The following is a 26,698-nucleotide window of genomic DNA, read 5'->3' as shown; positions in this document are numbered from 1 at the left end:
AAGATAGATCTAAGCTATTTGACCATGTCACCCAGCTTGCTGCCATCACATTGCTTACAGGGAGGGAAATAGATGACTGAATAGCCATAACCCTGGAACAAAGACAGCTGGAAAGACGACTGTGGATCAAGCAGAATAATGATGTACTTTGTTGTCCCCTAAAGTAAGACTGTTGCTAAGAACAACGACCAGCAAGATATCACATTATTCACATATCATCCAGCAGATATCACATTATTCAAATTAGAAAAAAAAAAAAAGTATAGCTCGTCAGAACAAAAAAAAAAAATTTATTAGAAAAGAAAATGATGTCTACATAATACATGAACAATATTGATGAGTGGAATCTGCACACAACGGTTTCCGATCATAGAGAAAAGTGCTCTGCCGTGATATCATGCTTCTTGCCAAGAAGACCTTGGGCAGGTTCAAACTCTAAAGGCACAGTATGGAATTTCTTCTTCATCTCCTTCTCGAAAAGCTGAAAACACAGAAAAGGAATTCACTGTACACTCAATATCGCTACCTTTGGATATACAATCTGAAAATTCCAATTTTTCTACAGCAAAGCAGAAATCCTAAAAAAGGTAAAGACCCTTGGTGAAGAGGAATACTGCAAAACAACTTTAATTGCTTCCCTTTTAATGGAGATTATGGACTCATCGCAGCTAAGAGCGGATGGGAGAGGCCAGACTGACTGCAGCCAGATCCATTTATACAGTTCTTAATAAACCTCAATGAAAGGCCTCAGAGCAGAGTACTGGACTGGGACAGGACTGCAGCAGAAGTTTAACCGTTTGTATAATCCAGTGTGATCACTTTATTTGCGCCATTTACTATTACTGCGCCACACCTTATAGGAAAACGGTGCTGAACTAACAGAAATTAATGAAATGGGCAGCAAAGGAATTGAGCCCAGAGACAGATTACCTTAAACTGCTTAGATCGTCTCATTAGGGTCGATAAAGCTGCCGGTATACAAGTGTGGCACTTCACACAGGAAAGCAATTCAGCTACATCTACAGGGCCTGGTTGTATCCAGCTAGAGCCGAATCATAATGTTTTGTATCCTGTGTACAGTGCACGGACCTAGACATTGTTATTCCGGCATGCGTCCCTTGTGGCGGAGACGATTAGTCTCTTTAGACATCATCAACTGATCAACTGGAATTAGTTACTAGGAAACGACAGCAAAGAGGTTTGTTAATATGGTAATTCCCAGTATGTGCACAGTTTTTCTTACCGCATATGATGACAGCTCCAGGAGTTCAGAGATGTCACTCTCCTGTGTAGACAGGGCCCGACTAATGACATTGGCAGCTCTCACAACGTTTGGATAGTAATGCTTCTGCAAAGCCTATTTTTAATACAAATTAGTACATATTTGAAACAATAAATAAGAATCAATGACTGGCAGAGCTGTGATGGGGAAAAGGGGCTATAGTTTAAAAAAAGAATCTCCATTATTGGGTCTAAAAATTGTTATATTGTTTTTTTCATATCTTCGTACAGCTTTTTTTCCCCCTCAAGAACAAGTCTCCTTACGTGTATATCCCAGAAAACCAACAGAGGGTGCTTAGTGCGTAATTATTAAAGGGCACCTGTCACCCCGAAAATCGCGGGTGAGGTAAGCCCACCGGCATCAGGGGCTTATCTACAGCATTCTGTAATGCTGTAGATAAGCCCCCGATGTTACCTGAAAAAGGAGAAAAAGACGTTATATTATACTCACCCAGGGGCGGTCCCGCTGCTGGTCAGGTCGGATGGGAGTCTCTGGTTCGCTGCGGCGCCTCCCATCTTCTTTCCATGACGTCCTCTTCTGATCTTGAGCCACGGCTCCGGCGCAGGCGTACTTTGCTCTGCCCTCTTGAGGGCAGAGGATAGTACTGTAGTGCGCAGGCGCCGGAAAGGTCAGAGGCCCGGCGCCTGCGCACTGCAGTACTTTGTCTGCCCTCAACAGGGCAGAGCAAAGTACGCCTGCGCCGGAGCCGTGGCTGAAGATCAGAAGAGGACGTCATGGAAAGAAGATGGAGGCGCCGCAGCGGACCGGAGACGCCCATCCGACCTGACCAGCAGCGGGACCGCCCCTGGGTGAGTATAATCTAACGTCTTTTTCTCCTTTTTCAGGTAACATCGGGGGCTTATCTACAGCATTACAGAATGCTGCAGATAAGCCCCTGATGCCGGTGGGCTTACCTCACCCGCGATTTTCGGGGTGACAGGTTCCCTTTAAGTTCTATATGTAGCAGTTTGAAGTGAACTCATAAGCACCCTCTAGGGGCCACAGCAGAAAGTCAGAATGACTTTTGTAGAGAAGCCATTAAAGGGAACCTGTCATCAGGTTTTCCCGAAATAAAAGTATGGCCGCCACCTTTAATGCCTCTTTTGCAGTATTCTAGTAATCTAAGTCCCCAATTCCCTCTACATAATACAAAAAAATAACTTTATTCTCATCTGTGTGGTCTGCTTCAATGGGCGTCGATGGTCTCACTTTGTCACCTCGTCTCTCGTCACAAGCATCACCCTCCTGCCCTGCTTCATGTGGATGACATGTCCTACATCCACACAGTGTCCCCATCGTGCTTCTGAGCAGGCACAGTTCTGCCGATGGGCAGAGTAAAGTATTGTAGTGCACGCGAGCGCCGGTTTTACTTCAAAGTCATTGGCGCCCTTTGACCTCTCAACACATTCACATTACAGTACCCAATGAAGCGCTATTAGACACAACAGTTGTTGTTCCCAACATCTATTCCGTTCACTTCTGTAACCTGCTGCCTTAAAGAATTTTTTCAATAGATATGCAAATTGCCTCTTCAGAGAAAGCATTAAGCTACTTACTGGTAGCGGCATTTTTCGGAGGCCCATGACAGCACTACGGGAGAGAGGGGATCCGCCCTTCAGGAACAGGAAACCTACAGATACAAAAGGGCGGTACCTCTCCCCATGCATCAGTTGTATATTAGAGCCTGAGAGGACTACCGCGGTTAGTAGCACACAAACATACATTATATACAGTTTATGTCCAAAAATAATCAATCATAATGAACTATATACCACACGTGAGATCTATCTATCTCATTATATACATTATGGGAAGTGCAACCCCCACGTGAATAGGGAGGGAACTAAGGGTGCTGTCATGGGCCTCCGAAAAATGCCGCTACCAGTAAGTAGCTTAATGCTTTATTCGGACTCCCATGACAGCACTACGAGAGAATTACAGAGATGTAAACTACCTTAGGGAGGGACTATAGCCTGTAGCACCCTTAACCCGAAGGTGAGATCAGAAGAGAACCCCAAGTCCAACCTATAGTGCTTGAAAAAGGTGGAAGGGGATGACCACGTAGCTGCCTTACATATCTGGTCGATGGAAACTCCAGATCTCTCAGCCCAGGATGCAGCCATGGCCCGAGTGGAATGTGCCCTCAGATTCTGCGGAGCTGGACCTCCACCTGCAGTATAAGCCAGAGAGATAGCCTCCCTAATCCACTTCGCTAGCGTGTACTTCGACACTCTAAGACCTTTCCTGGGACCTTGGAAAGATAGAAACAACGCCTCCTCTCTCTTCCAAGCATCAGTGACTGATATATATTCTAAGAGACATCTCCTAACATCTAACGTATGGAGTAACTCCTCTTTGGAATTAGAAGGATTAGGGAGAAATGATGGTAGAACTATCTCCTGAGATCTATGAAATTCTGAGGCCACTTTTGGTAAGTAAGCTGGATCTGGTCTGAGGACTACCCTGTCCTGTAGAAACTCTGTATAGGGGGACAGCCTAGAAAGAGCCTGTATGTCTCCTACCCTACGAGCAGATGTAATTGCCACCAAAAATGCTGTTTTGAGGGATAGTAATTTAAGTGAGGCTGAATGTAAAGGCTCAAACGGTTCTTTAGTCAAGGCTGAGAGGACTAGGTTAAGATCCCAAGGCATTGACCTATTCCTGTGTATAGGTCTGGATCTACTAGCTGCTTTGATGAACCTTGATACCCAATAATTACCAGCAATGTTGCAAGAAAATAAGGCCCCTAGGGCTGAGACTTGTACTTTTAGCGTACTCGTGGATAGATTTAGCTCTAGCCCTCTCTGCAGGAATTCTAGAATCTGGTTGATTGGTAAACCCTCTTCGATATTAAAATTTGAAGAGGCCAGAAACTTCCTCCAAGTTCTAGAGTAGATCTTAGTTGTTATGAGTTTTCTACTCTTCATAAGGGTATCAATGAGATTTGGAGAAAATCCTCTGTTTTTTAACAGTGACCTTTCAAAGACCATGCCGTCAAATGTAGACCCTTCACTTGTGGATGGTTGATCGGACCTTGATGAAGTAGGTCCGGGATGTCTGGCAGTACCCAGGGGTCTTCCACCGACATGGTCCTGAGCCAGGAGAACCAAGCCCTTCGGGGCCAGAACGGAGCGATCAGTATGATTCTCGCTTGATCCTCCCTTATCTTTCTGACCACCAGAGGCAACAGGTTTAGCGGGGGAAACGCATAAGCCAACCGGAAATCCCATCTGATCAGGAAGGCATCCACTACCAGCGGATATTCCCTGGGATTCAAGGAACAGAATTTTTTCGTTTTTCTGTTGTCCTTGTTGGCAAATAGGTCCACCTCTGGATGACCCCACCTGCGGACAATCTGGTTGAAGATTTTTGTGTTCAGAGACCACTCTCCTTGTCTTAAGGTGTTTCGACTTAGAAAGTCCGCCTTTATATTTTCCTTCCCTTTTATATGTACTGCTGCTAAAGATAGCGGAAAATCATTTTCTATCTGGAGCAGGCGGTCCGCTATTTCCATCAGGGACTCGGAGCGTGTTCCACCTTGGTGATTCACGTAGGCCACTGCCACCTGATTGTCGGAGAGGATTTTGACATGGTGACCCTGTAGATACACGAGGAGTTCCTTAATTGATAATTCAATCGCCAACAACTCCTTTTGATTAGAAGAGGCTGATGTTTGGGGGTCCCATAGACCCTGGACTACCACGTCACCCATGTGTGCCCCCCACCCTGTGGGGCTGGCGTCCGTCGTAACTACCCGAGTCACTTGAGTCACCCAGGGAACTCCTGCTGACAGATTGTCTTCCCTTAGCCACCATCTAAGAGATGTCAGAACCTCTGGACTCAATGTCATCTGACCCTGCAAGGAACCCTGTAAGACTCTGTCATAATTCAGTACGTCAAACTGTAAAGGTCTGGAGTGGAACTGGGCCCAACGGACGGCGGGAATACAGGAAGTTAGGGAACCTAACAAGGACATAGCCTGTCTAAGAGTCATGGTTGGTTCTTTAATTGCTTTTAATACCTGTTGTTGGATATGGCGCAGTTTATCAGTTGGAAGACAGCATTGTTGGGACTCGGAATCTAACAGCAGACCTAGGAATCTCTGGTTTTTTAGGGGTTGTAATCGGGATTTTTCATAATTCACGATCCAGCCCAGATTCTCTAGCTTAGATATAGCTGTTTTTACCTGAGCAAGGCAATGGTCTGCTGAGTTCCCAACTATCAGGAAATCATCCAGATAAGGGATTATGAGGATATCAGATTCACGTAAATGCGCCATGACCTCCGCAACTACTTTAGTGAATACTCGGGGAGACGTTGAGAGGCCGAAGGGAAGGGCTCTAAATTGAAAATGTCGAACAATACCCCCCATAGACACCGCCACACGTAGAAACCTCTGAAAGTTTTCATGGATAGGAACATGATAATACGCATCTTTTAAGTCCACAACTACCATGAAGCAGTGTTTGAACAACATTTTAATTGCAGAGCTGATTGACTCCATTTTAAATGTGGCTTTAACCAGGTATTCATTCAGGGATTTAAGGTTAATGATAGTCCTAAATGATCTGTCTGGTTTCTGGATCAGAAAAAGGGGAGAGTAGAATCCACTCCCTCTTTCTGACTCTGGAACTTCAATCAGCACGTTTTTGAGGCATAAACTCACAACTTCTGCCTCCAAAGCCGTCTGTTCAATAGTGGAGGAACGTAAGGGGGTTAACATAAATTTATCCCGAGGCCAGTGAATAAATTCTAATTTCAGACCTTCTGAAATAATACCTCGGACCCAGTCACTATTTGAGATGTTAGACCATGCGGAAGAGAAGGCTGACAATCTCCCTCCCACAGGGATCGCTAGTCATTGGTCCGGTTTCTTACGTTCTTTTGAGGAACGGCGGAACATGTAACCCGTACCTCTCCTGCGTCTATCCTCCCATCTAAAATTCTCTCTAGTGGGTGAGGATGCGCGCTTCCTTCCGCGACCAAATCTCCTCCTGTTGAATGGACGCCGATAAGAAGATGATGACAAACTCGGGAATTTTTTCTTGTCATCTCCAGCCTTTTCAAGCAGGTCATCCAAGGTTGGTCCGAAGAGGTATTCCCCTTTGCATGGGATAGCGCATAATTTGGACCTTGATTGAATGTCACCCGACCAACATTTCAACCACAGGGCTCTACGAGCCGCGTTGGAGAGTCCTGCTGCTCTGGCCGCCATCCTGACCGAATCGACCGACGCGTCCGACAGGAAAGCCGCAGCATCTTGAATCACCTGAAGCGCACTTAGAATGGAACTTCTGGAAGCGCCTTCCTTAAGCTGGGATTCCAACTGTTCCAGCCAGACCATTAGGGATCTGGCTGTACAAGTCGCAGCCACCGCTGGCCTCAACGATCCGGCTGCCATCTCCCAGGTACCTTTAAGGAAGGTATCCGCCTTCCTGTCAAGGGGGTCTTTAAGGGATCCCATATCTTCGAAAGGTAATGCGGCCTTTTTTGATGCCTTTGCTACCGCAGCATCTAATTTAGGGGCCTTGTCCCAGGTATCCACAGTCGTATCCTCAAAGGGATATCTGCGTTTTAAGGCTGGTGGTAATGAGCCTTTCTTCTCCGGTTTCTTCCATTCCCGGAGAATCAGGTCTTGAATTTTATCATTCACCGGGAAGGACCTACGCTTCTTGTGTTCCAAACCACTGAACATTAGTTGCTGACGGGAAAGCGGAGTCTTAGGTTCTTCTAGGCCCATCGTACCTCTGACCGACTTAACTAATTTATCTACTCGGTCCAGAGGCAGACAGAATCGGCCAGATTCCTCTTCTGATGACGAGGAAGAGAGATTTGAGCCATAGGAACCTTCATCCTTATCTTCCTCTGATGAATCAGAGATCACCGAGGTTCTCTGTTTTGAACTCCCCGCCTGGGACATAGACCGCAGGGATTCCCTTACTTCTGTACGGATCATCTCACGCAGATTAGCCGTAGAAGCAGATTCTTCCGCTACCTAGGGGAGGACAATAAGGGTGATACCATCTATCTAGCCTGATGTCACTCAACCCCTCCACTCCTGTAGACCTCACCGTCTGTTGTATACAGGAGGCGCATAATTTTTTAATATAAGAATCTGGTAACGGGACTTCACACAGGGCACACTCCTTATGTTTCGACTTTGCACTTTTCTTTCCCTAAAATGACAAAGTATAAGGGGCCCGCGTCACTGAGTGAGCATTCACGTAGATCTCTTACCAGTGTACGCCAAAAAAGGTACCGGAACACGAGGGGGTTCTTTGCCAGTCGATGCTCTGGATCCCTGCTTGGACGAGCTTTTACGGCTGGACTGGTCACTTCTGGCATGCTCCTTCTCCGTGGGCTTTTGTCGCACGTCCTCCGGCAACTGAAGCTGCCGCTCACCATCACTCTCCATGATGTGGATGTGACCAAAGGCAGAGCTCTATTCCCAGCTCCTGCTTAAATCCCCCTCAGATCCGGTCAGCAGGCTGCCTGGCGCCACTCCTATTGGTTCCGGCTGATGAGACTACATCTGGGGGGTCAGCGCAGTGTGTGAGGAGACCGGCGTTCAGGATCGATGGGCGCCGCCATCTTGGATGAACTGCGCATGCGCAGTCACCCAGAGACCGGAAACGCCTGCTGACTCCGCCCCCTCGACGTCACTGCACCGGAAACGCTCCAGCTAACGCTGAGAGCGATGCAGGACGCCGAAGAGCACGCAGCAGCGTTCCGGATAGCGTTCCCCTCCTGGCACCGCTACATCACCACCGCGCTGCACCACCACACCGAAGGAGCGATATACTTACCGGCGCCGGCGCTAACGGAGATCAGGAATCCTCTGGACTCTGCTCCCTGCTGTCTACATCACTGACGTGCAGTCCAGCCAGGACCACCGTGATGTCTTCCAGGAGCTTCCGCACCGGTCGAGGTAGGAGACCCCCCCGCTACCTGATTCGACCGGCCGGCCTGGGATCCATCTACGAGATTCATCTGTAGGATCCTGCCCCTCCAGGAACAGGAAACCAACTGATGCATGGGGAGAGGTACCGCCCTTTTGTATCTGTAGGTTTCCTGTTCCTGAAGGGCGGATCCCCTCTCTCCCGTAGTGCTGTCATGGGAGTCCGAATAAAGAGGACTTAGAAACAGGTGGCGCTATAGAGTTAATAATAATATTCTTTATTTTTATATAGCGCTAACATTCTGCAGTTCTTTACAGGTTGCACACATTATCATCACTGTCCCCGATGGGGCTCACAATCTAAATTTCCTATCAGTATGTCTTTGGAATGTGGGAGAAAACCGGAGAACCCGGAGGAAACCCACGCAGACACGGGGAGAACATAAACTCCTTGCAGATGTTGTCCAAGGTGGGATTAGAACCCAGGACTCCAGCGCTGCAAGGCTGCAGTGCTATCCCCTGAGCCACCGTGCTGCCCTCTTCAAGTCCTCTTCCTCTCTGAAGAAGCAATTTGCATATTAAGTTTCCCAGAGGAGCATTGCACGGCAAATAAACCTCCTTACAATAGCATGCCATGGCCAGTATGTCACTCTCCACAAGGGGAAATGTTACCCCTTAGACTTCAATAAAGAGAAAAATGTTAAAGGGATGGTGAATGAGGCCTTATTCCTCCTACTTTCCATGTACATTAAAGTACTTTACTCTGCCCTCAGCAGGTCAGCGAGAAGCTCACTTGTGCAGGAGCACGATTGAGGACACTGTGAATGAAGTAGGATGCGCCATTCATATGAAGCAGGGCAGGAGGACGACGCTTGTGATGAGAGAGGAAGCCCTGAAGCAGATCCAAAGACACTAATCAGATAAGACTGCACCATATCGGGGTATAAGAAGTTATTTTTTTGAGCTATACAGAGGAGATTGGGAACTTACAAACAACTTACTAGAATGCGATAAAAGAAGCCTTACGGTGCTGGTACTTTACATTGGTAAATCTGGTGGTGACAGGTTCCCTTTAAGGGGTTTGGGAGCTCTGTAATAAGAAAAGAAAAAAAAAAAAAGGTCCCATACGTGTGAACATACAAGAACCAATCAGCAAAGCTGTTTAATATAGCAGCTATCAGGGAATTTTCTTAAAATACAAAATGAAAATCGCTACAATTAAGGACGACTAATTAAACTATTACAGGGGATTTTCTAACATCAATCTTCAGGAGCCCACCACTCATCTGCCACTTGGCTTCCTGCATGCAGGATGGTAGTGTGCTCCTAACTAGAGTTGAGCTAATATGTTCAGATTCGGTCACTGAATCTGAATTTGCCATATTGGTGCCGTATTGGTAACCTATTCATGCCGTATTTTATGTTTGATGATCGGTTCCGAACATATTTGGTCATTTCGACTCCAATGACGTTCGGCTGCGTTCAGCCAATATTGCAAACACAATATCCGCTGCCGATCATAATCAAAACCGAATTTTGAAAAATTTGCTCACTCTCCTCCTAACAGATCTACAGTTTGGACCAACGGTATTGCTGCGCTGCTGACCTGATGTATGTGCTCTCCAGTGCGGCAGACAGAGACTGCCTGTCCTCTTCAGCTTTGAAGAAGTGCAGGCCAAAGGTTGACCAGATCCAGGAAGCTAGCTGGTTTCGGAGCAGGGATTACAAGCTCAGTATTAAAAGAACTTATAAGTGATCCACTCAATGCTGAGGAGACCGGCTAGTGGGTTCCAACATTAAAAATCCCTCCTATTGCTACCCTCAGAGATCATACAGTCCACTGTACCACTCAGCCATAAGGTGTGTTTATTGGGGATCTGATGAGGAGACCTGGCCTCACTACCCTCGCAGTCTTCTCAAGGAAACATTGTTTTTGACTTGTAACGCGATCGCCATGAGATGGATGGATAGAAACCCCCACAAATTTCACACTGGGTGAATAAGGTAAATTCTGCAGCTTCCTACGACAGGGTGCTATATAAAAACCAGGCTGTCCTCAAAAATTTAGTAAGGTGTGGAATCCTTGGTTTGATTCCCCTTTGTCTCATATTAGTACACAGGAAATGACGCTCTCAGGATTATAAGCGTGTGATATATGGTGCCTTTAGGTTAAAGAAGTTGTCCACTACTTGGACAACTTTTTGTCATGCCCCTCTCTTGGCCCTCATAAAATAATAAAGCTTATATTCCCGTGTCAGTGCCATTCCCGCAGTGTCATCAGTCGCTCTCCTGATGTTGTGACATGACTCCAGCGCCCAATCAGCGCTGGCATCATTGACCTTGTCTTTGGACAAATCGAACATGAAGACAAAATCCGGGGTCAGCTGCAGAGGCCTAACAACGAACAAGAGCCCCGGGGAGAGCAACTGCCAACACCGCGAGAAAGGCATCAGCACGGGAGGGTAGTATAAGCCTTATTTTATGGGGCCAAACATTTTTGACCAAGAAGGGGTTGTCCTAGTAATAGACAACCCCTTTCTGCCATCGGACGGAATACTACGTCCGATGGCAGAACCCCCGCTTTGATGCAGGCTCTGGCGGTGAGCCCGCATCAAAGCCGGGAGATGTCAGCTGTTTTGAACAGCTGACATGTGCCCACAATAGGTGCATTAACTGCTTACAGTAGCATTTAACAAGCGCTTCCGGCCATCGGGCCGGAAATGCGCGCCCCGCTGACCCGTCACGTGATCGGGGTCAGTGGGGCATCGGCATGACAACCAGAGGCTTCTATGGTTGTTGATGCCGGATAGCTGTGAGCACCACCCTGTGGTCGGCGCTCATAGCAATGCTGTAATTCTGCTACATAGAGGCGATGCTCAGATTTCCCCTATGTAGCAGAGCCAATCAAGTTGTGCCAGCTTCTAGCCTCACATGGAGGCTATTGAAGCATGGCAAAGGTAAAAAAAAAAATGCTTTAAAATATGAAAAAATACAAAAGATATAAAAGTTCAAATCACCCCCCTTTCAAAACAAAAAAAAATTGCAATAACGGGTGATCAAAAGAACGTTTCTGCACAGAAATGGTATCATTAAAAACGTCAGCCCGGCACGCAAAAAATAAGCCCAACCTGAGATCACAAAAAATGGAGTCGCATCGGGAGGGCGGTAATGTCTGTCATTGGCATACTTTTCAGGCATTGGCATTGATATTTGCTTTTTAAAAGGGGTTTTCCCACGAATGAAAGTTAATTTTAAAAATGGTCTGTGTCTGTGTACACAGCATACCACATCTCCTGGGCAGGGGAGGAAGCAAAAGACAATACTGACATTACAGCAGGAGATTGCAGAAGATACATTTTTTGAGGTAAAATATTGTTTAAAAACAGTCAGTGAAATATTTCACCTGACAAAAGAAATCCTCTGTGATCCCCTGCTGTAATGCCAGTATTGTCTTTTGCTTCCTCCCCTGCCCAGGAGATGTGGTATGCTCCGTACAATATCAGAAACAGGCAATTTTTAAAAATGAACTTTCGTTCGTGGGAAAACGACTTTAATGTGACCGGCTTCCTCTGCCTGTAGACACGTTGCGCATCTTCCATCGGATCAACCGAATGATTCACTGCGCCTAATTCGCACAGGCACAGTAAATCAGACCGCCGCCATCTTTGTGCAGACAGATAGCGGCGGTCACATTAAAACTGCGCATGCGCGCCTCCTGTACAAAGATGGCAGCGGTCAGTGAATCATTCGGCTGATCCCGGTGGCGTGTTCGAGACAGTGTTCCCCTGGTGGTACCGGCCAAGAGGCTGCGTTGCGGTGTGTGGGTGTGTGTGTGTGTGTATAAACTTCTGACGCTTGGAATTCTAGGATCTGGACGGAACAGGATGTGAGGACATTACAAGGTAAGTATATATTAAGATAGTCATCAATAATAAAAGTTTGGGAAAAAAAGCAGTTTTGTTTTTGAGAATTAAGAGGATTTTTAGTAAGTAAATTGAAAAGTTGGTTATTTTTCCAAACACTTTGCAATTTCACCCATTTTTTAGATTAAGTCTTTAAAACTAAAGTGAAATACATTATGCGTTCAATTTCCATTTACACACAATTATGTAAAACAGAGCAGTCTATCTTGTAAGCCTTCACTGTGTGCCTTCATTATCTTGCCTCTACAGCCGATATATCCAGAGATGCACAGTGTGAGATGTTAAACTTGGGAAGAAAAAAAAAAAAAACGCAATTCAACGAGGGTAAAGGGCATGCATATATTTCTCACTACACGGACTTCTCCCTTCCTAAAACACTGTTGAAAGCTTGACCGAGAAGATGAATGTGCGTTTCAGAAGCCATCTACCTTGTCCCTTGCTCCTTATCTCATAGCAGACCAATATGTGGATGCTAGGCTGCTGGAGCAGGAACCCGCTGTAGGCTGAGACCTGCCAATCTAAACCGTGCTGCAACTCAGTCTAGTAATTGATAAAGTAATGCATGTACCTGCAACATAAGGGTTATATGCATAGACAACAGATTTAAGGTGATGTCTTCTTAATTACTAAGTGTACACTTGACAAGAAGGTTTGACAAGTACAGTACAAGCATTTTTTTCCACCCCTACGTTAAACTAAAAAAAGTATACAACTTATAATAATTTGCGTTTTGGCAGGCTTGATACAGCATTAGAAGGCTTACCTCCAGCTCCCAGAGAGAACTTTCCAAAGCGCAACTTTTAGCTGGATCTTGCTCCTCCATGACAAATGGATCGGATGTCAAACCTAAAGCAAGTGAAACAGCACAGCATTGTTACGCAAGAATCCTCTCTATCTAGCTTACCTATATAACCAAATGTTTAAAAACACAATATCCATCATATTAAACCCATGATTTGGTCTAGGTCACCAAAAATCAAAACAATACTGTACGACGTAGCGGAGGTCTTGTGCAACCACCATGTTAACATTCAAGTACCGGCAGAGAATGTTCACAGAACACAGGTCTGGCCACTGGTCCATGGGCCTGTAAAGCTTTTTGTCAACTCCCAAAAGGGAACCAGTCGCCCGTTTTTTCGCTTATAAACCAGGTCCTTCATCTTTAAGATCATAAGAATGAGGATCCTGCAACCCCTTTATATCCTCAGACGTGCCGCTCCATACCGCAGAAAGTGTGTTATACTTGTCCCGCACTAAATCGCACAGTCCGGTCCAATGGGCGTTTCCAAATTGTGATCAGAGCCCCATCGGTCGCTTCAAACGCCACCGCTTCTAACTGCATGTAAATAGATGAAATCTCTCTGACATCCACGTAGTCTCGCATCTGCAAAATTGAATCAGACTCACAGGAGCACCTCACCGTGCAGGCGCAAGACTTCAGGCATTATGTGGGTCACAGGGAGAAATCATCCATTTACATGCACAGTTAGAAGACATGGCATTTGAAGGGATCGAGGCAGTGCTGGTCACAATGTGGAAATACCCATTGGGCCAGACAATTTACATGCAGCGCAGGACAAGTATAAAAACACTGAGTTATGCAGGATCCTCATTCTCATGATCTTAAAAAGTGATGGACAAAGTTTAAAAGAAAAAAAAAAAAAAATGGCACAGCTCCCTTTAATTTGAACTGCTCTGACCTTCAGCGGACGGACGATGTATGAGGGGTCGACAAGCTGGATGTCTTCGGATCAGGTTACAAATCAATGGAATAATCATCATCAGGACTTGGGGTGGTGCAGTCAGACACAGTCGTGAGAGACGTTTGACAAAGGCAGCAACAAGGTACACAGGTAAATGCCTAGAAGAATATATAAAGCAGAGGCACTTGTAAGAGCATTCAGAAAAGAATGCCTGGTTAACTGCCAAGTAGTTAACCCTTTAAATAAAAAGATGTTGCAAATCTTACGTGGATGACAAGAACAAGTCGGCCAAATTAAAGAAGCGGGCTCGATATTTCACATGAAAAACTGATGGATCCAGCAGGGAGTACAGTTTTTTATAGAAGTCAGGGTATTCTCTGAAAGACCAAGCAAAATACAGCACAACAATAATAGAATTCTGCCTGTGTGAAGAATGTGGGTAATGACAGAATGTCCTGCACTATTCTCAACCATACTTGTGAAAGTCTACAACTGCAAAGACAAGGCACGCTGGAATACAACCAATGCAAAGACTTAGGATATTAATGCCATTTACTTACAAGTTGTGCTCATGAATCAGGAAAAAAAGTCCATTTAATGCAAGAAGGCTTATGGCTCCACCTGAGTAAGTGTTCAAAAGATAGAAAGGGATTTGTTAGAATTAACAATTGCTGTAATTACTAGGAAAACTAGAGATCGTTTTCCTGCTTACCAACATCATATGCCACAGTAAGGAAGTCTATCATCAAAGCAGGTTTACACATGTGAGGCAAAATGGACTCATGGAGGATCAAGAGCACCTTCTTGTATAGACTCACTGATAGCTGGAAGACAATGGTAGACACGAGAATAAAATGCGATATTTAAATCGTAATGATGAAAGAAAAATAAAGCATTACACCGAGAACATACTTTGTGCTTGAGGAAGCTCATCCAGACTCTCTCAAAGGTCTTCTGATGTTCCTAGAAGATAAACCATGAGCTATCACTATCAGGTCAACAATCTAGAGGAAATATGCACAAAATCTTCAGGATTTACCTTCAGTTTTGCTGGCTTCCAATCATCCACTTTTTCTATTTAAGAAATAATAATAATAAAAAAGTGATGCAGACAAATTATCACAACAAGAAACACTTCCATTCACAGCTATTAAATATATAAAACGTACAAAATCTGTAGATCGATCAGCAGGGAACACGTTTATAGAACAGATTAAATTATAGATTTTTCTTTTTTTGGGGAAACAAAATTGCCCCTGACATGACTGACAATGGAAAGCCTATTTTCCCCAATAAACATACCGAAACTCATGTCTTGAGCAACTCCCCAAGGCTCCTATATAAATGAGTCTTATCAGAGTCCAATCATTGACACATATGCAGAAGGAGGCTTCCAACAGGAGAATTACTGAATTCATGGTACAGCTTTTGCACAAAACACTAGGGATTTGAGGACTTCAGCACCTTGCACTGAAATCATTTGCCTGACCCACAATCTATTTACTAATTAATATGCCCCATGAGCAAGCAGCTTGCCAGGCAGTCCCAGAACATGTCTCAATGGCAGCCTGGCAAGTAGTGAATGAAGGCACCTCAAACCTGCACAGGCTAGTGTAGATTCTCAATGAGCTGCTTCTTGATCCTCCAGCCTCACAATGGGAAGTATTAAGTGAGTATTTTTTTTTATTCATGGTCATTTAAATATGGTGATGGGAGATTTCCAAGAGGACATTAGGATTAGTGATGAGCGAACGTGCTGGGATAAGGTGTTATCTCAGCATGCTCGTGTGATAACCGAGTGTCTTCCGCATACTCGAATAATATGTTCGCGTCCAAGCAGCTGCATGTCTCGCGGTTGTTAGGCAATCCCTGCATGTGTTGCGGCTGTCGAACAGCCGGTAGACATATAGTCACAGGGCCTTGAACATATTATTCGAGCACGCTGAAAACACTCGGTTATCACACGAACATGATCAGATAACACCTTATCCGAGACAGTTTGCTTATCACTAATCTGAATTTCTTTCTAATGTTCCCAATAGGCCCCTGTGCACTTAGATGCCAAAACAGTGTTTTTTGGCATCTATTGGGACAATTTGTCAGTGTACCTGTATACCCAAATATAGCCGTCTCGTGTCTAGTTGGAGCCTTTCATATAAAAACAAAACTAGGTGAGCAGAGCTTGAAATGCAGCGTGTATGTTGTAAGGTCACCATTACCTTACTACTTGTGGGAAAACATTAAGATTTTGCCGTGGCATACAAGAGAAAAGTGATGGCGTTGCCCACAGCAATCAATGAGATGCCGGCTAAAGAGGACAATGGTGACTTAACTGGTCACTATGGTGAAACCCTGCACGTTCCCCTCATACTAGTTTTCATAAATCACAGATCGCTGACTACCAAGGGTCTTCTACAGTGACAGAAGTATCATTGTTTAATCTCTACATACAACGTATTCCTACCTTTTTGAGCTATGAGGAAGTTTGATAATTCACTCTCTTCTGACATATTAATGGATGAAAGAAGGCCAAAAACATTGTTCATAAAAAACGTTGGTAAAGGCTGAAAAGTAAAAAGACAACATTTATAAACATTCAATAACTTAAAGAAATTGTTTCACCGCAGAAATTCCCAGTAATTACCCTCCCGACTTTAAAATAAGCCATCATGAGAAAACTCCATTAACCAATATAACAAGAGGAGCATTGGCCACAATCCAAAACATTACACAATTTTCATGTTCACAATAAGTTCTTTACATTTGTCAACAAACTGCTTTTCTTAATCTAATGATCCGCTGTTACAGTCAGTATATCAGCCTCAGCAGTGATCTAAATTCAGAGAGGTTCTCAGCACTCCCTGCTTGTTCAGTGCCTGTATGAAACTTGCCCACAACCCAATCAAACTGACTACTATTAAGGCTGTTCCCTTGTTGCTGTCAAGGTTTTTACATTGTTTTTACGGGAATATCATGAAATCAGAGTGCTTCTGCAGCACTTTTGGAATATAATTGCAAAAAAAATGCAAAGTCAAACTTGTGAATACAGCCAGAATAAAACAGCTACCAAGGTCACAGTCCAAAAACGTACCTCTTTGGTGTTCGGGTGTACTTGTGTAACTCTTTCATTGATAACAGACATGGTGTAGTATCGGACGTCATCATATTCCAGATATTCTTGGAACCGAGATATTAAAGGGGAAGAATCTTTCTCCTCTTGGAGTAATCTATCTACAGCAAGCTACAGAAAAAAAAAAATGTAGATCCATAAATAGTATCAGAAGGACATGAAATATGGAGGATGAAGTATTGAAAATATCAGCAATTTATGGAAGGAATTAAAGTTCAGAGTTCATAGAAGGAGACCAAGGAACCTTCAGGATTTGAAGAGTTTGTGTGGAAGAATGGGACAAAAATCACACCTGAGCAATGCATGTGACTGGTTTCTCCATACAGGAGGTGTCAAAGCTGTCATTACCAACAAAGGCTGCTGTACATGGGGTGTTACAGACATCTGGCGAGAATTTCATGTCAATAGCACCTTTAGAAATATTTTTACTTACAATATCGGTGACATGTTTAACATTTATTTCACCTGCTATATCGTTACCAGGGCTATGGAGTCGGTTAGCCAAACCCCTGACTCCGACCCCACAGCCCTGGCTCACTACTGAGCATGTGCATGAAGTGCAGCACAGATTCATCTCACCTAAAAGCCAAGATCCTTAGATCAGGAACAGAACAGACATTTATATGACATTTCATAACTTTCCCAAATTCTTATGAAAACATTTGCAGCACATCCCGCACTGTACTACTGAACCCGATTTATTATGTTTTAGGAGTCAGTCTGTCCATTTTATACTGACTCCACCAAAATGACTGAAGCCCTGATCTTTACAGCTGGCTTACCTTCAGCAAGCGACGTGGAAACCGGTAACTATCCCTCCAAACGGCGCTTTCCAAAGGGAACTTTCCCGTAAGCTGAATAACCTTCATAAGTGTGCACATTGCCAATTCCTGTAGGAGGACATAAAGGGCAGTAGGAGCTTAACCCAATATTACATTAACATGCCTTATAACACTAAAGTATACAACAGAATAGACTAGTGGCCTCACAACTTAGTCTGCAAGTCTCAAAGTCTAAGCCTTTGTGGAGGAAAAGTAAAACTCTATAACCCCATCACAATCCCAGATGGGTTTAAGACGAAAAACGAATGAAACAAAACACATTTCAATTGTAGCCCCCCACTATTTTTTTTAATCACAGTAAGGGCCATGCACTGGTCTCAGTTCACTGATCACCCCTGAGAAGTGGCTTCAGTTTTTAATGTAAACCAGAACGACCCTATATCTCTGCCCTTTGTTGATTTACAAGGTTGCTGTGGTTACATCACGACTATAGCTATAGCACATGACCATTGCAGTCCATCCAAGGATCAGTGGATGTACATGACACAAGTGATTGGCTGCAGCTAACACATGCTGTAGTCAAATCACCACAGCAGCCTTGTAAACAGATACCAGGGGGCAGTGAGAGCCAGCAATGTAGAGGCAGGGGTTAGCCAAAAGAACAAAGATGAAGATGGAAAACATCTTTAGTAACCTTACTACTGATAGACCTTCCAGCCATACCGACCTGAACTTGGGAAGTAGCAGCATGAAGGAGCTCCACTAGACAGGACACAAAACTGTTGTAACGGTGCCGTATCCATATCTTGTACTTCTCTTCTGCACTCAGCGACTCTGTCCATACAAAGAGTTCCATAATTTACTTACACATATATTATAAACCAAAAATATTTGATAGCAAAATAAAACCAAATATATAAGCCTTCTAACTCAATCTGAAAAGAACTAACTAGAAAGGTTAAAGAGAACCTGTCACCCCCAAAATGGAGGTTGAGCTAAGCCCACCGGCATCAGGGGCTTATCTACAGTATTCTGGAATGCTGTAGATAAGCCCCCGATGTATCCTGAAAGATGAGAAAAAGGTTAAATTATACTCACCCAGGGGCGGTCCCGCTGCGGTACAGTCCGATGGGTGTCGCGGTCCGGGGACTCCCATCTTCTTACGATGATGTCCTCTTGTCTTCACACTGCGGCTCCGGCGCAGGTGTACTTTGTCTGTCCTGTTGAGGGCAGAGCAAAGTACTGCAGTGTGCAGGCGCAGTGAAAGGTCAGAGAGGCCCTGCGTACTGCAGTACTTTGCTCTGCCCTCAACAGGGCAGACACAGTACGCCTGCGCCGGAGCCGCAGTGTGAAGACAAGAGGACATCATCGTAAGAAGATGGGAGGCCCCGGACCGCGACACCCATCGGACTGTACCGCAGCGGGACCGCCCCTGGGTGAGTATAATTTAACCTCTTTCTCATCGTTCAGGATACATCGGGGGCTTATCTACAGCATTCCAGAATACTGTAGATAAGCCCCTGATGCCGGTGGGCTTAGCTCAACCTCCATTTTGGGGGCGACAGGTTCCCTTTAACGGGGTTGTCCGGTGCAGACATATGAATCTCCCGCAGCGTGCGTGCACTGAGCTGCAAGAATTCGCCGGTTTCAGACATTATACACGAGTTATACATACTGCTGGGCAGTGTGCGCAGCCTTGCTCCAAACAAGTGTATGAAGAGCGAGGCCTCACACACTGCATGGGAGGATGTGTAACTCATACATACCCTCCAGTGCCAGATCTGAAACTGGCAAATCCCCGAAGTGGACAGTGTGTGTGCTGGGGGATTCATAAGCTGCAGACACACTGAGCAACTGCAGACTTATTTAAAGGGGTTGTCCGGTCCAAATCAATGACTATTCAACTGACACCCATTTTCTCATTATGTCAAGTCTGTGGCGGAGGGCCACAAGCACACCTCTGCATGTTACAATACGTATGTCAGAAGGAGAATTAATAGAGATAAAATCTACAATCGTTAAAAATTCTAAACCAAGGCGATGTCAAGAATCAGTTAGAGCAGGCCAGACATCATAGGCAGAATATATGACCAAATATTCAAATTGCTCCAAATAAAGCAGGATTAACACTTTAAGGGAATCTGTCACCACATTGGACCCATCTAACCTATTAACATGGGCATACAGGTTATAGACTGGCGAGGAGTCCTAGCTGTGTGTCTCATATCAGATGCCTTGTTGTTGAGAAATCATCTTTTATCACTTTACATAAATAACCTCTTCCAGGCTCTGAGGATGAGGCTGCCTGGAGATAACTCCTCTTTATGTAAAATAAGCTCTGGAGGCAGAGTTATCAGTGTGAGACAAGTAACTAACAGAACAGGAGAACTGGAATTTGTCTTTTTACAGACACATAGTTTGCTTCTCTCTCAGCTCTGCTGTATTGTAACAATACTGCAACCCTGTCTGCCTGGAAGCTGAAGCTCAGAGGAACCTACAGATGTGTCAGGTATAATCACACACAGCTCTGCAGTGAGATCAGGAGAGCAGAGAGCGACCATTATACATCACACTTGTAACTCCCCCATCAGGTATAATACGGTAATCTCTGGAGAGAAAGTAATCTTCAAGGCACCGTCCTCCCCATAGCCTGGAAGAGGTCATTTAGATAAGGTGATAGATGATTTATCAACAAGGCATCTGGTATGAAGCATCCAGGGATAACTTTTTTCAGCATTCTGTGACCTGTATGACCATATTAATAGTATAGATAGGTCAAATGTGGTGACAGATATACTTTAAAAGGGAACCTATCACCAGGAATAATAATGTTAACCTGCAGATGTGGTTTTTCTGCAGGTTAACAGCATTATGATGCTCTCCGGCACCTGCACGTAGCGAAAGTGATCTTTAGTCTCCCCACCAGCATTCAGTATTCAGTCATAGGGGTGGGGCCGGTTCAGCCACCACTCTGAGTATACAAAGCGGCCCCAACCCCAACACCAGCTCTATATTGCGGCCGGCTGTCAGTCAGGGTCAGGTGTGCGGTTACAGCAGCCGCTCAGTACACAGAGTGGTGACAATCAGGCGCCGCCCCACCCTTATGAATGAATACTGAGCGCTGGAAGGGAATAAAATAATTTTCTCCCTGCTGCATTCGGCTGCATGCAGGTGCCGGGCAGCATCATAACACTGTTAACCTGCAGATAAACCCCATATGTGCAGGTTAACAGCATTATTCCTTGTGACAGGTTCTCTTTAGGATATGTGCACACGTTCAGGGTTTTTCACTTTTTTTTTTGCATTTTTTTCGTGGTAAAAACGCTACAAAAACTCATTAAAACGCATACATTATGCATCCTATCATTTAGAATGCATTCTGCATGTTTTGTGCACATGATGCATTTTTTTCCCGCAAAAAAAAAAAAAAAACGCATTGAGGTAAAAAAGCAGCATGTTCATTAATTTTGCGGATTTTCTGCGTTTTTCCCGCTATTCTATGCATTTGGAAAAAACGCACACAAAAAAAGCGTCAAAAACGCATGCGGATTTCTGGCAGAAATACGTACGCTACTCACCTGGTAGCAGTGTTTTTTCAGGAGCCATGACAGCACAACGAGAGAGGGGATCCGCCCTTCAGGGACAGGAAACCTACAGACATAAAAAGGGCGGCACCTCTCTCCCACGTCAGTTGTTTCCAGAGCATGAGAGGACCACCTTGGTCAGTAACACAGATGCAGTATATACAAAAATACTTTTTATTATGCAAGTGAATATAAACTTTAACTCAAGATTAACAGGGTGTTGAATTATCCAAAACATAGGGTAGGGAATCTAAGGGTGCTGTCATGGCTCCTGAAAAAACACTGCTACCAGGTGAGTAGCGTACGTATTTATTCAGTCGCCATGACAGCACAACGAGAGACTTTCAGAGACGAAAGGTTTTAGGGGGGGATAATAGCTTCTAGCACTCTTCTCCCAAACGTAAGGTCTGAGGAACTACCCAGATCTAATCTGTAATGTCTAAGAAAGGTAGAAGGGGAAGACCATGTGGCCGCCTTACATATGTCTTCGATTGACACTTCTGACCTCTCCGCCCAGGAAGATGCCATGGCTCGCGTGGAGTGTGCCTTTATACCATCTGGAACTTCGTTGCCACCTGCGGTATAAGCGAGAGAGATTGCCTCCCTAATCCATCTGGCTAGAGTGTTTTTAGATACTCTAAGACCTTTCCTTACCCCTTGATAGGCTACAAATAAAGAGTTATCTTTTTTCCAGGAATCTGAAACTGTAATATATCTAAGGAGGCATCTCCTCACATCTAAGCAATGGAATTTACGTTCTTTATCGTTAGTAGGATTGGCGCAAAAGGAGGGAAGGACTACCTCCTGAACCATGTGAAATTTAGACGCAACTTTAGGCAGATATAGGGGATCGGGTTTTAATATGACCCTATCCTCCCTAACTTGCATGTATGGTGGATGTCTGGAGAGTGCCTGCAGATCACTAACCCTCCTAGCAGATGTGAGAGCAACTAACAGGGCTGTTTTGATTGACAGGATCTTGACAGGATCTTCACAGGAATAGTATCAATGGGCTCGAATGGGGCTTGCGTCAGGGCTGAGAGTACCAAATTTAGGTCCCATGGGACTAACCTTTGTTTAATAATTGGTCTAGACCTGGTGACTGCTTTAAAGAATCTAGCAATCCAGTGATTACTGGCTAAATTAAGATTATATAACGCTCCCAGCGCTGACACCTGAACTCTAAGAGTACTTGTGGCCAAGCCCATTTCCAGGCCTTTTTGTAAAAATTCAAGAACCTGGTTAATACATGGTTCTTGGTCAATTTGAGCCCCTGAAAAAGATAAAAATTTTCTCCATACTCTCACATAAATGCCCGTTGTAGATGGTTTTCTACTTTTAAGGAGAGTATTAACCAGATTCTGAGAGAATCCTTTCCCCCTCAGTAAGGACCTCTCAAGTTCCATGCCGCTAGGTGTAAGTTGGCTACTTGAGGATGGAGGACTGGTCCCTGGGAGAGCAGATCTGGTAGCTCTGGAAGAATCCATGGTTGGCAGACAGACATCTTTCTCAGCCAAGGAAACCAAGCCCTCTTGGGCCAAAATGGAGCTACCAAGATTACCCGGGCCTTGTCCTCCCGAATCTTCCTCAGGACTAGGGGAATTAGATTTAGAGGGGGAAAAGCATACGCGAGCCTGAAGTGCCAAGATATCAGCAGAGCGTCCACAGCGTATGGGTTGTCTTTTGGATTTAGGGAGCAGAATTGATGTAATTTTTTGTTCCCTCTGTTGGCAAAAAGGTCTATCTCCGGACAACCCCATAACTGGATGATCTGACTGAAAATGGCTGGATTTAACGACCACTCCCCCTGTCTGAGCATGTTGCGGCTTAGATAGTCGGCTTTGGTGTTGATACTTCCTTTTATATGAAGCGCCGTCAGGGAGAGAAGATGTACTTCGGCCACCTGAAAGATATGATTTGCGACCTCCATCAATGTACTGGATCGCGTGCCACCTTGACGATTAATGTAGGCCACAGTTACCCGATTGTCTGACAAAAGCCTGACGTGTCGACCCTGTAGGGGTACAAGGAATCTATTTAAGGCATGTTTTACTGCCAACAGTTCTTTCAAGTTGGAGGAAGAGTCCTGTTCAGACAGAGACCATAGTCCCTGAACCCAATCCTCCCCTAAGTGAGCCCCCCACCCTTTGGGGCTAGCGTCCGTAGTCAGCACCCTAGATATGTGATTTATCCAAGGGACCCCCCTGTGTAAATTCGAAGTGTGAGTCCACCAACCAAGCGAATGTACAGTCTCCGCAGAAAGTGTGAATTTACTGTCGAGGTGAGCATTTAGGCGACGGGAATTGTGTAACACGTCCCACTGTAAAGCCCTCGTGTGGAACTGTGCCCAGAGAACTGCCGGGATGCAGGACGTAAGAGAGCCCAAGATTGACATCGCACCCCTGACTGATACTAAGCGATTATTTATTGCCCTGGTGACCAAATGCTTAATCTTAGCAACTTTTGTGTCCGGCAGGCGACATTCCTGCTGACTAGAGTCTAACATATCCCAGGAATTCTTGTACTTTTAGGGGCTGAAGGCGCGATTTTTTTATATTGATCATCCAGCCCAATTTGTGTAACGCATCCATAACTTTCTGTAGTTGGTCTGAGCAATGCGACTCAGAATGACCCACAATTAGCAAATCATCCAGGTACGGGACTATTAATATATCCTGTTCATGCAAGTGCGCCATAACCTCCACCATGATTCTTGTGAACACCCTGGGTGCAACTGCGACTCCGAACGGAAGTGCCTGATATTGAAAGTGTTCTACTGTGCCAGCTAGTGAGACCGCCACCCTAAGAAATCTCTGATGATCAATATGAATTGGTACATGGTAATAGGCGTCTTTGAGATCTAAGACAACCATAAAACAGTGGTGAAAGAGTAATTTTATTGCTGTCTTGACCGACTCCATTTTGAAGGAGGGTATGAACAGAAAATTATTCAGGCCTTTTAAATTAATAATGGTGCGATATGAACCATCAGGTTTTTTGACCAGGAACAGAGGGGAATAAAACCCCCTACCTTCCTCGCCTGCAGGGACTCTGACTAGAACATTCTTCTGTTGGAGCTCCCGGACCTCAGACTCTAGTGCCAACTGCTCTGTAGAGGAGGAACGAACAGGTGTTAACATAAATTTGTCCCGAGGAGTATGGTGGAAGTTTAAGGTTAGGCCTTTCTCCACAATGCCTAGAATCCATGGATTGTTTGTAATCTGCACCCAGGCTGGGTAGAAGGCCGAAAGCCTACTCCCCACCTGGTCCGCTAGTCATTGTGGTTTCTTAACCTCTCGTGAAGGATTAAACATAAATCCTCTACCCCTTCTTCTGCTGTTGTCATATCTAGTAGATTCTCTGTTGGAGTCTCTATATGGTCTTCTGCGGTTGGACCATCCTCTATTATAGTCCCGTCTGTAGAAGGGTCTTCCTAGGAAGGGAAAGCGTTTTTTACTATCCCCTGCTTTTTCCAATAGCTCGTCTAGGACTGGTCCGAACAAGTGAGCCCCTTCACAAGGAATGCTACATAATTTTGTTCTAGCTTGTAAGTCCCCTGGCCAGCATTTTATCCATAGTGCTCTCCTGGCTGCATTGGATAATGCCGAGGACCTGGCGGCCAACCTGACCGAATCTGCTGAAGCATCTGAGAGGAAGGCTGCGGCATCCTGGATTGTGGACATAGAGGACAATATTTCCGACCTAGGGACTTTATCTCTGATTTGATCTTCGAGGTGACCCAACCAAACCATCAAGGATCGAGCGGTACAAGTGGCTGCAATGGCTGGCCTCAGAGACCCCGCTGAAGTCTCCCAAGCTCCCTTAAGGAAGATGTCGGCTTTCCTATCTAACGGGTCTTTCAAATTTCCCAAGTCGTCGAAGGGGAGAGACGACTTTTTGCATGCCTTAGCGACTGCTGCATCCAACTTCGGGACTTTATCCCATGAGGACGAAGCCGCTTCTTCAAAGGGATACATACCGTCTTTTAAAGGCTGGCGGAAGCGACCCCTTCCTTTCTGGTTTCTTCCATTCTTTTGAGATTAACGATTTGATCTTGTCAATCACTGGAAAGGCTCTTCGGGATTTTCGCTCAATACCCCTGAACATAACATCCTGAATGGAACATTCCGATTGGGTATCTTCTATCCCCATTGTGCTGTTAACTGCTTTGACCAGATGGTTAACCCTTTCTAGGGACAAACAGGCTCGAGCAGACTCCTGATCCTCAGAGGAGGAAGTGGACGGAAGAGACCCTGAGCTCAGCTCACCCGAATCTACCTCAGATAAAGGGGATGACCTTTTAGCTTCTGCCCCCCGAGATTTGGATCTCTCGGCACCTTTAATTTCCTGTCTCACCATCTCTCTTATTGTAGAGGTTAGATCAGGCGCCTCCTCCTCCAGTAAACGTTGAATACATATTTTACATAACTTCCTCAAATGTCCATCTGGAAGCGGCTCTGCACATTCGGCACACTGCCTATGTTTGGCTTTGGACAAACTTTTCCTCCCCTGATAGAGGAAAAAAGACAAGGGGAACACAACCATCACTAAGTGGACTTTCACGAAGCTCACTTACCCCGTCCAGTAATGAGTGGTACCGTAGATGGGGGATCCTTCGAAGCCGGCAAATCTTTACGGGCTGAGGATTTTGGTATAGAGATCCGTGCCTCCTTAGCTCCACCAGCGCGGCTACTGCCACTAGACCGACGCTGGGAGCTTCTACGAGGCTTATCTGACAGCTGCTGCGGCTCCTGCTGCTGCTGGCTGGTAGTTCCTTCTGGCGACTCCATTATGGAATGGGTGAGGAACTCTGATTATCCCAGCTTGCCGCATTAAATACCCCCAAGGTACCGCCCCCGGATGGGGGCCAGCAGGGAATCCCAGGTGGCCATTAAACCGTCTGCCGCTGTGCTGCGCTACCCCTCCCTGAAGCCCAGACTGATACCGCAGCTGGGCGTCGCCATTAGCCGGAGATGACGCTACTGCGCATGCCCAGCCGCGTCATCCGGACACGCCCCCTTCAGGACGCGGCGGCGGCGCCAAGCCGACACGCGGACCAGGACGCCAGCAAACCCCCCGGACCAATGCCGCGTCCCCGCCCGGACCAGCGTGACTCCCGGGACCCTGAGTAGCCAAGCACCTCCATAGGTATGTGCGGTTGCCTGAGAAGCTAGCCTATCAGAGGCTGCTTCCTCCTGCTGTCACCTACACCGCGCAGTGCCCCTGCCGTGTGGTGCTTCCTGCCCCCTGGACGGGCCGAGGTAGGGGACCCCCGCTACCTGTACCGGGCCGCCAGGAGTGGGGAGTCTTCTTACTTCGACCCTCTTGTCAGGGCCTGTCTGCAAGAGGTTCCGCTGTCAGGGACAGGAAACCAAACTGACGTGGGAGAGAGGTGC

At 45.6% G+C, this 26,698-nt stretch overlaps 1 protein-coding gene across 1 annotated transcript in view; it reads right to left on the bottom strand.

The window, feature by feature from the left end:
* Positions 1 to 277: 277 nt before the first annotated feature.
* NOC4L (nucleolar complex associated 4 homolog) overlaps positions 278 to 26,698 on the bottom strand; it is a 36,712-nt gene continuing 10,291 nt past the window's right edge. The window contains exons 3-15 of the mRNA XM_069756072.1: positions 18,446 to 18,552; positions 17,719 to 17,826; positions 16,898 to 17,047; positions 16,271 to 16,370; positions 14,846 to 14,880; positions 14,719 to 14,769; positions 14,519 to 14,630; positions 14,367 to 14,427; positions 14,073 to 14,183; positions 13,804 to 13,964; positions 12,867 to 12,949; positions 1,244 to 1,357; positions 278 to 481 (exon numbers count right to left, since the gene is read on the bottom strand). Of these exons, the coding sequence (XP_069612173.1) occupies positions 368 to 481; positions 1,244 to 1,357; positions 12,867 to 12,949; positions 13,804 to 13,964; positions 14,073 to 14,183; positions 14,367 to 14,427; positions 14,519 to 14,630; positions 14,719 to 14,769; positions 14,846 to 14,880; positions 16,271 to 16,370; positions 16,898 to 17,047; positions 17,719 to 17,826; positions 18,446 to 18,552 (1,307 nt within the window). The 3' untranslated portion in view covers positions 278 to 367. The remainder of the gene's footprint in view (positions 482 to 1,243; positions 1,358 to 12,866; positions 12,950 to 13,803; positions 13,965 to 14,072; positions 14,184 to 14,366; positions 14,428 to 14,518; positions 14,631 to 14,718; positions 14,770 to 14,845; positions 14,881 to 16,270; positions 16,371 to 16,897; positions 17,048 to 17,718; positions 17,827 to 18,445; positions 18,553 to 26,698) is intronic.

This window comes from Ranitomeya imitator, chromosome 1 (genome assembly GCF_032444005.1).
Source record: "Ranitomeya imitator isolate aRanImi1 chromosome 1, aRanImi1.pri, whole genome shotgun sequence".
Lineage (NCBI taxonomy): Eukaryota > Metazoa > Chordata > Amphibia > Anura > Dendrobatidae > Ranitomeya > Ranitomeya imitator.
The sequence above is the reverse complement of the archived record's forward strand: the minus strand, read 5'-3'. Positions and strand labels throughout refer to the sequence as shown.